This window comes from Mytilinidion resinicola (assembly GCF_010093595.1).
Source record: "Mytilinidion resinicola strain CBS 304.34 unplaced genomic scaffold BDZ99scaffold_8, whole genome shotgun sequence".
NCBI classification, from domain to species: Eukaryota; Fungi; Ascomycota; class Dothideomycetes; order Mytilinidiales; family Mytilinidiaceae; genus Mytilinidion; species Mytilinidion resinicola.
The window spans coordinates 286,273-297,696 of record NW_022985444.1 but is presented as its reverse complement, the minus strand read 5'-3'; the positions used below and the strand labels follow the sequence as shown (position 1 = coordinate 297,696).

Genomic DNA, 11,424 nt, shown 5'->3' with positions numbered 1-11,424 from the left:
TATATATACAACTAGCTAGACGTCTATAGAAATCAGAGTTCACATCAATTTCAACCTGAGTGTGGTTCGGGCAAGCCCGCGTACTCATCATATCGACACAGCAAACCTGAGCCAGTCCAATGAGTTCCAGCCAATAATTGAGGCCTTCTGAGCTTGTGGAGCACGATATGCAAAGATGCTTATTCTGCAGCGCATGTACAATATCAGTGCTATACTTTTTCTTGCGTGGGGTGGCGGCACCCCAAACGAATTTTAGTTAACAGCCTAGCAGTTGTGTGTCTGCGTAAGATCCAGATGACAAGTCAGGTATTCAGCTTCGCTTCATCTACTCTGGCTGTGCAGTTGACCATCGTGTTGGAGCTGTCATTACCCGAAACATAGCAAAAGTCCACTACCACATGTCCAGACTTTCTCAGGATTGTCTTGCAGTGAATTCTTCCTTCTTATGCTAGGCTTGTGCTTGGCGCCTTGGCCAGGAACAGACTGCTACGTACAGCACTACGACATGAACTCGTAGTCAAGGACTGCTCTAGCTGACTTTCAGCGGCAGACGAAGCGGACGGTGATAAGATGGAGGTGTTTTTGTCGCCAGCTTGTGGTTTGGAACGATCGGGAAGCGGAGCAATGATGTAGCGCTTTTGCTCAGACTGGGTTGCTGTATTTGGTCGGTCTCTTTGTTCCAGACCTCATGTTCTTAAGCGATTGGCAAAAAGGGTCTGGGAATGGGATACCCACGTTTGCTCCTGCTGGACCCAGAAGCGGCCACTAGGGGGACAAGAACAATGTCTCGTGGCGATGGGAAGGCCCTCAATCGGGCCACCTTTTGTGCCCTCTTGAGGAATAAATAATACTTATCCGTCGAAGCTACCTGATCTTTCCCTTTCCCGACGCCCAGCAAAGCCAACCAGCACTGTTCCCTTACTCATCAAGCTTTTTCTCACAAACGGGTCTATTTCAGTTGGCTTAACTGCATGCAAGGTTGGAATCCGAAATCACCACCCGAAATAACTACTCAGAATGTGCCCGGCAACACCGCGTTTACTTCCAATTCGGTCACCCTCGATCTATGACTCTTGCGTGCCCGAATTCACTCTTCACTTAAGGCCATCTGGAGAGTCTGAAGCTACCTTACTGCACGAGGGAGGCCAAGAAGGTCCCAACAGCAGCAAGGGCGGAGTCCAGGTGGAAAATAGGGACATCAAAATGAAGTCTGCTCAAGAGCTGAAGACTCCACTGGAAGATAAGGAAGCTACCAAGAAGACCTCTCAGAAGCACTCTTCATCCAACGAAAGCGAATCTTTCTAGCGCGAGCATAGGTTCTGAGATGTCTGACACCCTTGGAAAACAACTCGAGCTTCGAAGCGGCGCTTGGTATCAAGAAGGAGACATCTATGACGGTCCTATTGGAATTCTCAAGCTGATCTCAAAAAATGGTGAAATGAAGTAATACCGAAGAGCGTTGGTCTAACTTAAGAATATGTATGGTTCAACAACTCCTTCAACAGATAATCCTCAGCCTAAACCATCTTAAGATGCCGAGACGCTTCTGCTCTCGTATTCCTTAATCAGATCCTCGTGTATGTCCGCCTCATTCTCCCAGGTGCTTTCCTCCTCCGTGTATCCTTTCCACTCTTGACGAGATACTCAGCAATCTTGCGCCTTCTGACCCGGCGTACTCGCTTCCCGAGAAATCGCTCAACGAAATACTGGTCATCCTCCAACTCTGCGTCGACTAGTTCTTCGCGAACGGCCTGTAGGGAGGCCGCCGACGGGTGAGATAGGTCCTGCTGTTGAACTCTTGATCCCCCAATGTTGTCGTCTCCGCAGTCTTTTAGTGGAACCATGCTGTTGTTCTGCAGATCGGAAGGAGGAGAATCTTTCCCGGTGGTGGGCGCGAGGACTGCTTGTGCGGTGTGCTGTCAGCGAAGAGTTCCTCGAATTTCTCGACAGATAAAGCAGCATAACTTGGACGGGCCTACCTTCGAGACCGGACGGTAACTCAGGGCCCAAGGACGCCCCATCGAGCCAAGTATCGTAGACTCGGAGGGTCGGAGAATAGTCCTTATCGTACATGCCTCTCATGGCTGGAGGGTTATCTATATGGTCAGGCGCGATAGAAACAGTCATTTCCTTTGAGACGTACTCTGAGTTGTAATCTTATCCTTGGGGGATTCTCGAGGTCCAGGGGCGTAATCGTTTCTTCGTCAAGCCCGGTGACGTCCACGGCGCTTAACCCGATAGATGGGGGCGTCGCTTCTGCGAGAAGTTTCGGATCGATCTTGTCGAGTTCATCGTTGCAGGTAGATGAAGGCGGCGTCCCGGAACCGCGTTCGGCCGGTGCAGTATTCCAGTCCAATCGACGGGGTCGAACCCTTTGAGCTAATCGAGGAAGTAGTCGACTTCCTGGATGCCTCCCCGCCCGAAAATTTGACCGCTTCATCCACAAACTTATACTCTGTGATCTCCAGATTTAGATCGTCGCGTTTAGTGTCACCTGAGATCCTAGTTTTGCAAGGCCTGTGATCTACTTCGTTCTCTGGGCTAGACCGTTTGAATCTTCTGGCCTCGTAGCAATGAACGTCCTGAAGATGAAATTTCAGTCCCTGCACCGATTCGAATGCTATGGTGCATAGCGCCCGTAGATGTGGACAGGTCGGTGCTTTGCTGTCTTCTAGTTTTTCAATATGTTGCTCAACATGGTCTTGCCATTCGGGTCGGTCAAGGAATTGACGCATCAGAGAAGTGGCGGGAAGCGCAGTATCGCCGAGACAGAAAGGGCAGTATCTAGGGGAGGCCAGGCATCCACCATAGCTGAAAGGATTACATTGAGTTGGAATCCCTTCAGGCTTGTCCAGGTGGGCTTGGCAATGGTCTATCCATTCCTTCTCGCTGGTGATCCATTCGCTGCAGGGAAAACACAGCTCCGCGAATTTATAGCTCGTCCTAAGTCGCTTCTTGTAGCAGCTGTATATGTGTTTCTATCTCTGCGGGGCTGGTTTACTGGTTCAGATTATCAAGTTAGCCGTCGACATTGCGTGTCACGCTTGGAAGGTGGGTGGGATGACAAACCGGTCTATCTGCTGACTGCGCTCTGCCGCACAGCCACACTTCTCTAGCTCCAAGCCTGGACAGAAGGCTACTTCAGTGTCCTGCTGATAGAGATCAATCATATCACCAAGGACTGCACGTCCTCTTTCGCTGCGGATGGTAGCGATGGCGAAGAGATCCTCCGCCAGGCGTCGGCGTTGAGGCATCAGATGACTAGTCCGGGAAAATTGAGTACGGTGGTGTCCCATCTGCTCGGCCTTCTGTATCTTAGAGGGCAGTTTCTTTGGCTGAAGCTTCTGGCATCTGCGGAGCTCCTCAGATACAAGCTTTCTTTTCTGCGCGTGTAGCTCCTTTCGGCGATCTCTAGCCGCCGGGTCGTCTTTGAGCTCATAAGAGGACTGTTCCAGTTCCTCTTCGATAGCGATAAACTCCGGGCTGTTCTCAAGCTCGTGCTGCTTTTCCGCTGGCAAGGACTGCCACAGCTCCGGATTGCGAGACAGGGTCATGGCACGGAACATATCGTTGACAATGGTGCGCGGCTTGTCGCCGAGGTAGCTGTTTTGACCGTCCGTTTCGGGGTTTCGAGGCGCATAGAAATTGCCGTACGCGTCATCGCCAGTGTGTCCGCCATGTTGCATCCTCTGAGTCGATGAGTAGAGCTTGTCTGCGTGTATGTTCATTTAACGGAAAACTCGTGAAAAGTGGTACACGAGGGAACATACCGATGAGATGTAGGCCCTCGGCCCTAAAGTCATGAATTGTAGGTGGTCGAGCGTATCCGGCGCGGAAGCCCAAATTTCGATTGCGCTGGCTGAAGACGCCGGCTGAATTAATTGTGCCATCGTCTCGCTGGTAGAGGGGAGTGTTAAGCACGCGTGGGTCCCACTCAAGACAGAACATCTCGTCTTCTGGAGGCTCGATATCCAGAAGCTCATCCATAGTTTTATGATCTCGGAATGCCCCCTTCCCAACGAACATAGCGAGGTGCGTGAGGATGGGACTCCAAAACAGTGGCCGAGGCTCTAGCCCTTCGTGCAGAGAATGTTCTGGCCTGTTCGTGATTAGCCTCCCCGAGGGACGCGAGACACGTGAGTAGTCAACACTGACCTCCTATTAGGCGTGAACGTCATACCCTTAGCATCCTTCACGACTTGCATCGCAAATTCCGCCATTCCGTATTCGTTTCGGAAGACTCCAAAGGCGATGTCCTGTTCATTGTAATTTAGAGCACAGTGCGCGTTAGCTAGCAATGACCAAGAGCACTTACTCGATAGTATAGGCCTCGGCCAGAACCTGCGCGGCATGTTGATTCAAGATATTCACCTACCCTAGCTGAAGTGAATGCATGGAGCTGGATTTCTGCCCACAGCTCTATTCTGACTCCTGGCCTTTCATACTTATGCCAGTCGTTTTTCCACAGCTGCGTACCCAGATGAACGAGGTGGATCATAGTCGCGTAGCATCTCTCTCGCTTTTTCCGAGGAAGCCCGAGTTCTGGTGTCAGCACGTACTTGATATACTAGATATCATCAGTGACAGTGGCCTTGTGGTGAAAACTGTCGGTACCCGTGGTGGCTCACGTTCGAGGTAGAAAGAGTGACTCTCTCGTCTATCTTCGGGTGCTTCGCCCGCTGCCAGCCACCTGTGAAGTTCTTATACATTTGGACAACGGTGTTCATGCATGCCAAAGGATCGCCATAGCGACCGTCAACCCCATGTGCAATGCACCTTACAAAATCTTTCGATGCCTCTATATCTTCTGGAGAAGCATTAGGATGCTTCTTCTGATACCTATAGGAACGAAAGCGTCAGAAAAGGGCCTCGTTTTAGGTACCGATTAATCAACCTACTGATGCCATAGCGCTAAGGCCCGACGATGACCATACTCCGTTGCGTCCTGAAGTTTCTTTTTGACTTCTTCTCCATTAACGCTGTCCTTGTTATTATCAGAGCCTTTCGCAAGAGCTCGCTCAAAGAAGAGCTCGGCTGAGAGCTCGGCTGAGTTCTGCTTCTGCATTGAGAAGGCAAGGATAATAACGTGAGCAAAAGAGTTGAGGATAACCAAGAACTAAAAGGAAATAAATGGGAGAGAAGGAGCTTGCTGCAGTGACGGAACTCTGGGATTTGGAGTAAGACCAGGTAATATGGGGAGAGGAATAGAAAAAGACGGGAGGAGGGGGGAGGTTTTTTATAGGGTGACGAGGCGGCGGAGCATCTCTTAAGGAGGAAACCCTCGTCTTCAACATGCTCCGAGGGCGAAGGGTCTGACCTCGCCGTTGTGTGCGCATATGATCTCGGAGGGTTCCCGTTTCGGCGCCCCTGGGTCCCAAAACTGGACACCCACGCACCTCGTCTAAAGTTGACGAAAAAGATACAACACGACAGCTGGTCCCCGGCTGGCATGATTGGTCCATCGTAGGAAAAGAGCAGAGGCACCTGAGCGGAGGGTGAAGAGCGTGAGCGGTGGGTGAAGGGAGGTTGATTCGCGCCTGCGCAAAAGCGGCGGGACTGACTAACCGCAACGGGAGCGTGGAAAAAAAATGTTGTATCATATTCCCGCATATACACATTGATGGATTTATGGAGTTGACGAATTGGAAACGTAGTGGATGTACCCATACGATTCAACCGCTGGCGTTCCCCCCCGGCCGCCTTCGATATGCTGACGGCGGAGAGTGAAGTAATTGTGGGGTTTTGACAACACAAAGCTTGGAGAAGAGTTCCTGCGACTTTCATGACCACATGTGCAGAACTGAGAGTTTCTTTGCATTATTATAAGTGAAATGAGCTTGGTTGAAGTCAAGAGACCAGTGGTCAATGCCATTACAGACGCATCTAAAGCGTCGTTCTGACCCAGACGCCGCGGGATCTGCGGAAACATCGCCCCCCCAAAGCAGCTAAGATCAAAACCCGGGCTTTCCACACGGAGTGAGGCAACAAAGGCGTTGGTGGCTGACACGCCTGCGGAGGTTAAAGTTGGTAAGATGACTAGTGCCTTGGACTCAAATCCCTGCGCTAGTTGATTCGATGTGGGTGGAAAGATCGAATTCTGTTCCTGGAATTTGAATCTCTGCTGACCATTGCCGCTGCATACGATTTTGAGACGAAGACATCTTGAACACGATGGCTTTTGTTGATCACATTTCCTATCTCGGATTAGCATATTGAGCATAACAGAGTGCTGTCTTAGATAATTTACTTCTTCTGCTTGCGGCAAGCCTCGCAGCCACGACTAGAGGGTCCTGCAGGCATTGTACAGCGCGATGGTTTCCCCAAAGTGGACGAAAAGTTTATAAAGCTACAGTAAGTGAGAAATGCTATGATTCAGCCGCCATTGAAAAAGAGTACGCCACGAGCGCATTGAAGAACCGAATTCATTGCAGACGACGTAATTCCGCCTACGAGTACGCCTCGTTCAATAGTTTAAACCTTAAAACCTGGTTATAGGAATCTGATCAACAACATGCATGGGAACTAAACAGCATGATCGATGTTGTTCGTTGTAAGTGGCTGTGGTGAAGCTGCGGTTCAGGAGCGCAAGGTAAGCGGCTAGACCTATACCGGTCTAGCCGGATGACGTGGAAAGCGCTGCCTATTGCCTATTTGAGCGATGTTGGCCAAGAGCCTCTGAACATGGCGCGGATGTGAGTAAGCAAGTTCGATGTGCATATGAACTCGACCTTTCGGACACTTCGAATAACGACGAGGCTTACGACACATGTGTCATTAGCACGCTGATGGCTGGCTATTCCGCCTTGTTTGGGACATTTCTGTGCAAGTTGTTACCTCATCGCTGGAGGGATATGACTTGCAATCGCAAGATCAACGCAGGTGCAGTCGGGGAAGGGAGAATATAAAGTCGAGTCTCGCACGCAGTTAATACTAAATACAATCACTCTGTCCGTCAAAACCTCATCTTTCTTTTCGCCCATATATCTTCACAATGTTTTCGCCTCTTCTCAAACTCTTCCTACTAGGAAGCATCTCCATCTCGCAGACAATAGCTAAGCCGGCCATCATCCCTCGCTCGCCCACGAACAAATACCAAATCTCTCCGTACATCATCCCCCTCAATCCGCCCAAGAAAGTCTGGATCGATAATTTCTCTGCGTCTATTCGCATTGGAAACCACACTCTCAATGCAGTACTAGACACCGGATCCTCCAACATATGGTTTATGACCCCTTCCACCCAATGTGCCGACCCACAAACCGGGGACCCCATCCCATCGAGTGAATGCGGCTACAGAGGACCCAAATACACACCAGACCCGTCGTCCTTCATGGCAATTCCGGATGTTCACGCAAACATCAGTTACGTGATCGGGGATGTTATGAATGGTATCCACGGGGTCGGGAATGTGACATTCGGTGGTTTGCAAGTTGACTATCAACAATTGAGTCTCGCGACGTACGCAAAGTCGTCGTATGATGGACCGTGGAGTGGTCTCATAGGCTTAGCATATCAGAGTATAACTACGATATACCCTGGTGTCGATCCTTCGAAAGATATCCCCTGCATCGATTCCCTTAAGGCCACGAGTAAGAACTGCAATCTGCTGCATTACAGACCACTCCTTTCCACCATTTTCCAGCGAAACCTCACAAAGCCTATCTTCGCTTTCGCAATGAGTCGAAGCAAGGAAACTGGAGGTATCATGACTCTGGGTGGCATACCGGATCCAAATGACGCTCAGATCAACGCGACAAACGGCCCCGAAGCCACAGTTCCGATCGAGAGAGAAGAGGGCAGTACCGAGTATTCTGAATACTACATCCCAGTGGACGGCCTCAATTTCACCGGTGCCGCAGCTGGCGCAGGAAAAGGGCAGTATCTAGTCGACACTGGTACCGTACCCAACATTGTTCCGCAAGAGCAAGCAGAAGCAATCAACGCGCTATTCGATCCGCCGGCCGTTTACAACAAGACCAAAGGCGGTTCTATTGCCCAATGTAACGCCACGGCTCCTGATATAAGCGTTGAAATTGGCGGCCAGCTGTTTGGTATCAATAGAAAGAATTGATTCTTAGTGCGGATGTTGATGAGAGGGGCTGTTCCAGCGGTATTCAGAACGGAAATGCTACTAGAGGTGGTATATTAGGTAGTCTCTTTTTGAGAAGTATGCTTGCTGTATTTGATGTTGGGAGGACGGAGATGATGTTTTCGAGTCGGATGTATTATTCTGAGTCGGAGACGGTTTAATATAGATCAACATTGGGTGTATCGAGTGTTGCAGAAGAAGCTGAAGAGGTGGGACTTATAGAGTGAAAAAAGGCATGCAGGAACTCTGACTCCCTGTCCGACAGTGACAAGAGATTCTACTATGTCTTAAGAGATACAATGAATGGGAAAGATACTTTTGTGGAATTTAGAGAAAGTAGTTCGAGAAAGACAGTCGGTGATAGATGACGTTAAAATCTGCAAGTGCTTTCTCTTCGATGCATACACGACAGAAACAACTTGAAGCTCAAGCCCAGTATGGCAACGCTATGAAGGCATTGAGATTATATTTGCAGGGTCCGACAAAACAGGCAACGTCGGACACTTTATGTGCCGTGTGGCTCCTGATAATATGTCAGGTATGCAAGACTCTTCTGTTATTATCAATACCACAAGACTAATTGGGTTGATCACAGGACTGGATAGGCCGACATCAGTCCAAACACGGCGACCACTACGAAGGGTTGTCTCACATCTTGAACGCCGTGGCATCAAAGCAAGATTGGTCTGATCCCTTTGATATCGCTATGATTCTCATTTCAAGTATGATTGTGGTACGGTTTTTCAGACTAGAAACGATTACAAACAACAAGACTCACGCATACCCTCAGATAATCGACAGTATTACAAACCCTAAGGTCCGACTCGGTCCATGGTTCCAAAGGTTCGCAGAGGCATACGGACCGGCTCGATCAAGCACGTCCGATGACGCCTCAATGTTTCAAACCTTGAAGCTACACTCTCTGGCTAAAATTGCAGAGTACATTCGAAACCCCGGACCGAATCGTTTCGGCATCGAAGTCGCATATCGAGATATACGAATCGACATACTGCGGATTAAGCAGTGCCTAGCCGAAATAGAATCTCCTGATTCTCCCAAGGAAGTTCCACAGAACTTACCGACACTAGACTACTTGAAATTGCTATTCCGCCATCAGGTTGCCTACGGCATCATGATCCAATTGACCACCCTCCTCAACTACATCCTCCGCGCGTTTAACCCACCAAACGCCCAACTGTACGAACTTCATGAAGCATCGCTCTTCTTTGCCGATGAACTCGTAAGTCTCGCTCGGAAAGCAGCACCGTTCCGACCGCTTGGAGCTAGTTTCATCACTCAAGCGCTTTGTGCCGCGTGGGCGGCGACAGAAGATTCAGCGCGGCAGGCTGATATTGAGGTGGTGCTAAAGGATTATGAGACAGATCTTCCGAATGCGAGTTACGTCCCTGTTGCGAAATGGGCCAGAATGGAGCTCGAAAAGTTGCGGGCGAAGGTGTCGCCGTCCCGAGGTTTAGACCTGCAGGTTTCGGCTGACACTGAGGAGCTCAGCGAGGAAGTTAGGAGAGTGGGTGCGCGAGGTATGTCGTGCTGTGTTATGTAGCTGATGAGATTGGTGTCAGTAGAAGCATGGGAAAAGGGGTTTATCTCGGAAAGTTGAGGATCTTATTGGGACAGGCCGCTGTATAGGGTTCCCACTGTATGGGAAATGAAAAAGGAGACACGAGAGAAGAGACGAGAAGGTGAGACGGAGGTCAGTCATTGTTGTAGATTGGCACACTCTATACTAGTAAGGACAGGGGCAGAGAATCCTCCCTGGAAAGGAGCTAGAGCTTCTGAGGCCTACAAAATGGTATGACCCGGGGACAGATTTGAGATCCCTCGCTAGAACTTGATATTTCTGGTGGATGCATGTGAGACTGCGCCGTAGCGGATGAGCAAGGGTGAGCAGACCTAAGCTGAGGCCGAGCCGGGCCTGAGCCGACCTCAGCTACAGCGGCGCAGGGCCACGTGAGCAGAGGGGGTCGGAGGGTGTGCACATTGGAGTGGTATAACACCAAATAACAAGTAAATCTGATCTCCGCGGTTTGTTTGCTTGCTTAATTTCAGCTCTAGATTCGGCTTGGGTTGCTTGTTTATAAACAAGCAAGCAAGCAAATCTAGCAAATCGGCTTGCTTGTCAGCAAGGACTCAAGTTCCGAAGCGGACGCTCTGCCTAGTCTCTGTTTCGCCGCCCTAGGACATATATATGTATATGCTATGCGTCTAAATTTCTGGGGGGTGTTAGTAGGGGATTTTTTAAGTTTTTGTTTATTCAACTTGAGGTTTCTTTCTTTGGTTTTTACGAGTTATCGAAGGCGGCACCATGGCCGACGAAGCGCGTAAAGTGCTGAAGCATCTTTTGGCGACTGTGCAGGATCCGAAGTCGAGGCAGTATGATATGTATGCTATTTGGATACAGAGTAGGCCGAGGCTTGAGGATTTTCTGTTTCAGTGTCTGAGACCAGAGGTTTTGAGGTGGATTGAGAGCGGCAGGGGGTTGTCGATTGATTCGTGAGTGGTAATATTGACAGACTTGAATGGTAGAGGGCTAAAATTTAAATGAAAGGCTCAAAATGATCGGTAGTGATATCAATCTTCAGCGTCGGGGTGTTTATTTGCATGGCATCTTGGGGTTAGATCGGTAGTGAGTCTAGTGTTACCAGCTCCGATGCTACGGCACTTCCATTAACACCGTTGTCCTCTCCAGTGCTTCCTCCATTGAAGAGCGAGTCCGTCATTCCTCTCGTCGCAGTCCCAACAGCCCCTTCATTACTGATCCCAGCCATCACAACCCCGGCCGAGAAGGAACCCTTGTCCGTCCCAACCAGCCCCTCCAGTATTCTGGTGCCAGATTCCAATGCTGCAACACTACCATCACCATCTCAAGCGAACGCTTCGGCGCCGAAACCAACGGAGGAGGCGGGGACCGTCTCAACCCCGATTCCATCCTCAGAACGCCTACCACGGACGTTGATCACAGCCTCGAAACCAGCTTCACCCCAAAGCCCCCCCAGCTCAGCAGATCTCGGACAGACGATCACCACCACTACCCCAAGTAGTCAGATTTCTGCACAAGGCTTCATCTCGCTACCGGCTAGTGCTATTAGTGGACCGGGCGCTATGGTCTCAGGGCCAACCGCTCTAATTACGAGTCTTTCCAGCCGAGAACCCGAGACTTTCTCGCTCCTCGGAGTGAACACGAGCGCGGCTGCTACACCGGTGATGATGTTCGCAGGTGCCGCCCCGAGGATAAGAGATGGAGGGAATTCTGCGTGGATGACATGCGGCTTGGGTATTGTGTGGGCAGCTTTGGGACTTCGAGTCTAGGATTGGAG

The 11,424-nt window shown here is 50.1% G+C and overlaps 5 protein-coding genes across 5 annotated transcripts; 2 read left to right on the top strand and 3 right to left on the bottom strand.

Annotated features, from left to right (window-relative positions):
• Positions 1 to 1,449: 1,449 nt before the first annotated feature.
• On the bottom strand, positions 1,450 to 2,410 carry BDZ99DRAFT_570000 (uncharacterized protein). Its single transcript, XM_033727946.1, has 3 exons — positions 2,144 to 2,410; positions 1,980 to 2,096; positions 1,450 to 1,900 (listed from the first exon to the last, which is right to left on the bottom strand). The coding sequence occupies exons 2-3, from the start codon at positions 2,080 to 2,082 to the stop codon at positions 1,566 to 1,568; spliced, it is 438 nt and encodes a 145-aa protein (XP_033577621.1). The 5' UTR covers positions 2,083 to 2,096; positions 2,144 to 2,410; the 3' UTR covers positions 1,450 to 1,565.
• Positions 2,411 to 2,669: 259 nt separating this feature from the next.
• On the bottom strand, positions 2,670 to 2,978 carry BDZ99DRAFT_343301 (uncharacterized protein; the record flags this gene model as incomplete). The annotated part of the gene is made up of 1 exon (XM_033714401.1): positions 2,670 to 2,978. A coding segment is annotated over one exon (309 nt), but the record flags the coding sequence as incomplete, so codon positions are not given.
• A 60-nt stretch (positions 2,979 to 3,038) lies between these two features.
• Positions 3,039 to 5,065, bottom strand: BDZ99DRAFT_560920 (uncharacterized protein; the record flags this gene model as incomplete). Its single annotated transcript, XM_033727302.1, has 6 exons — positions 3,039 to 3,712; positions 3,771 to 4,099; positions 4,156 to 4,256; positions 4,316 to 4,567; positions 4,629 to 4,839; positions 4,899 to 5,065. The coding sequence occupies 6 exons, from the start codon at positions 5,063 to 5,065 to the stop codon at positions 3,039 to 3,041; spliced, it is 1,734 nt and encodes a 577-aa protein (XP_033577619.1).
• Positions 5,066 to 6,957: 1,892 nt separating this feature from the next.
• On the top strand, positions 6,958 to 8,476 carry BDZ99DRAFT_462015 (acid protease). Its single transcript, XM_033719741.1, has one exon. The coding sequence runs from the start codon at positions 6,992 to 6,994 to the stop codon at positions 8,069 to 8,071; it is 1,080 nt and encodes a 359-aa protein (XP_033577618.1). The 5' UTR covers positions 6,958 to 6,991; the 3' UTR covers positions 8,072 to 8,476.
• Positions 8,477 to 8,486: 10 nt separating this feature from the next.
• On the top strand, positions 8,487 to 11,424 carry BDZ99DRAFT_569997 (uncharacterized protein; the record flags this gene model as incomplete). Its single annotated transcript, XM_033727945.1, has 4 exons — positions 8,487 to 8,627; positions 8,685 to 8,822; positions 8,880 to 9,627; positions 10,797 to 11,424. 4 exons carry the CDS (start codon positions 8,487 to 8,489, stop codon positions 11,414 to 11,416), a joined length of 1,647 nt encoding a protein of 548 aa, XP_033577617.1. The 3' UTR covers positions 11,417 to 11,424.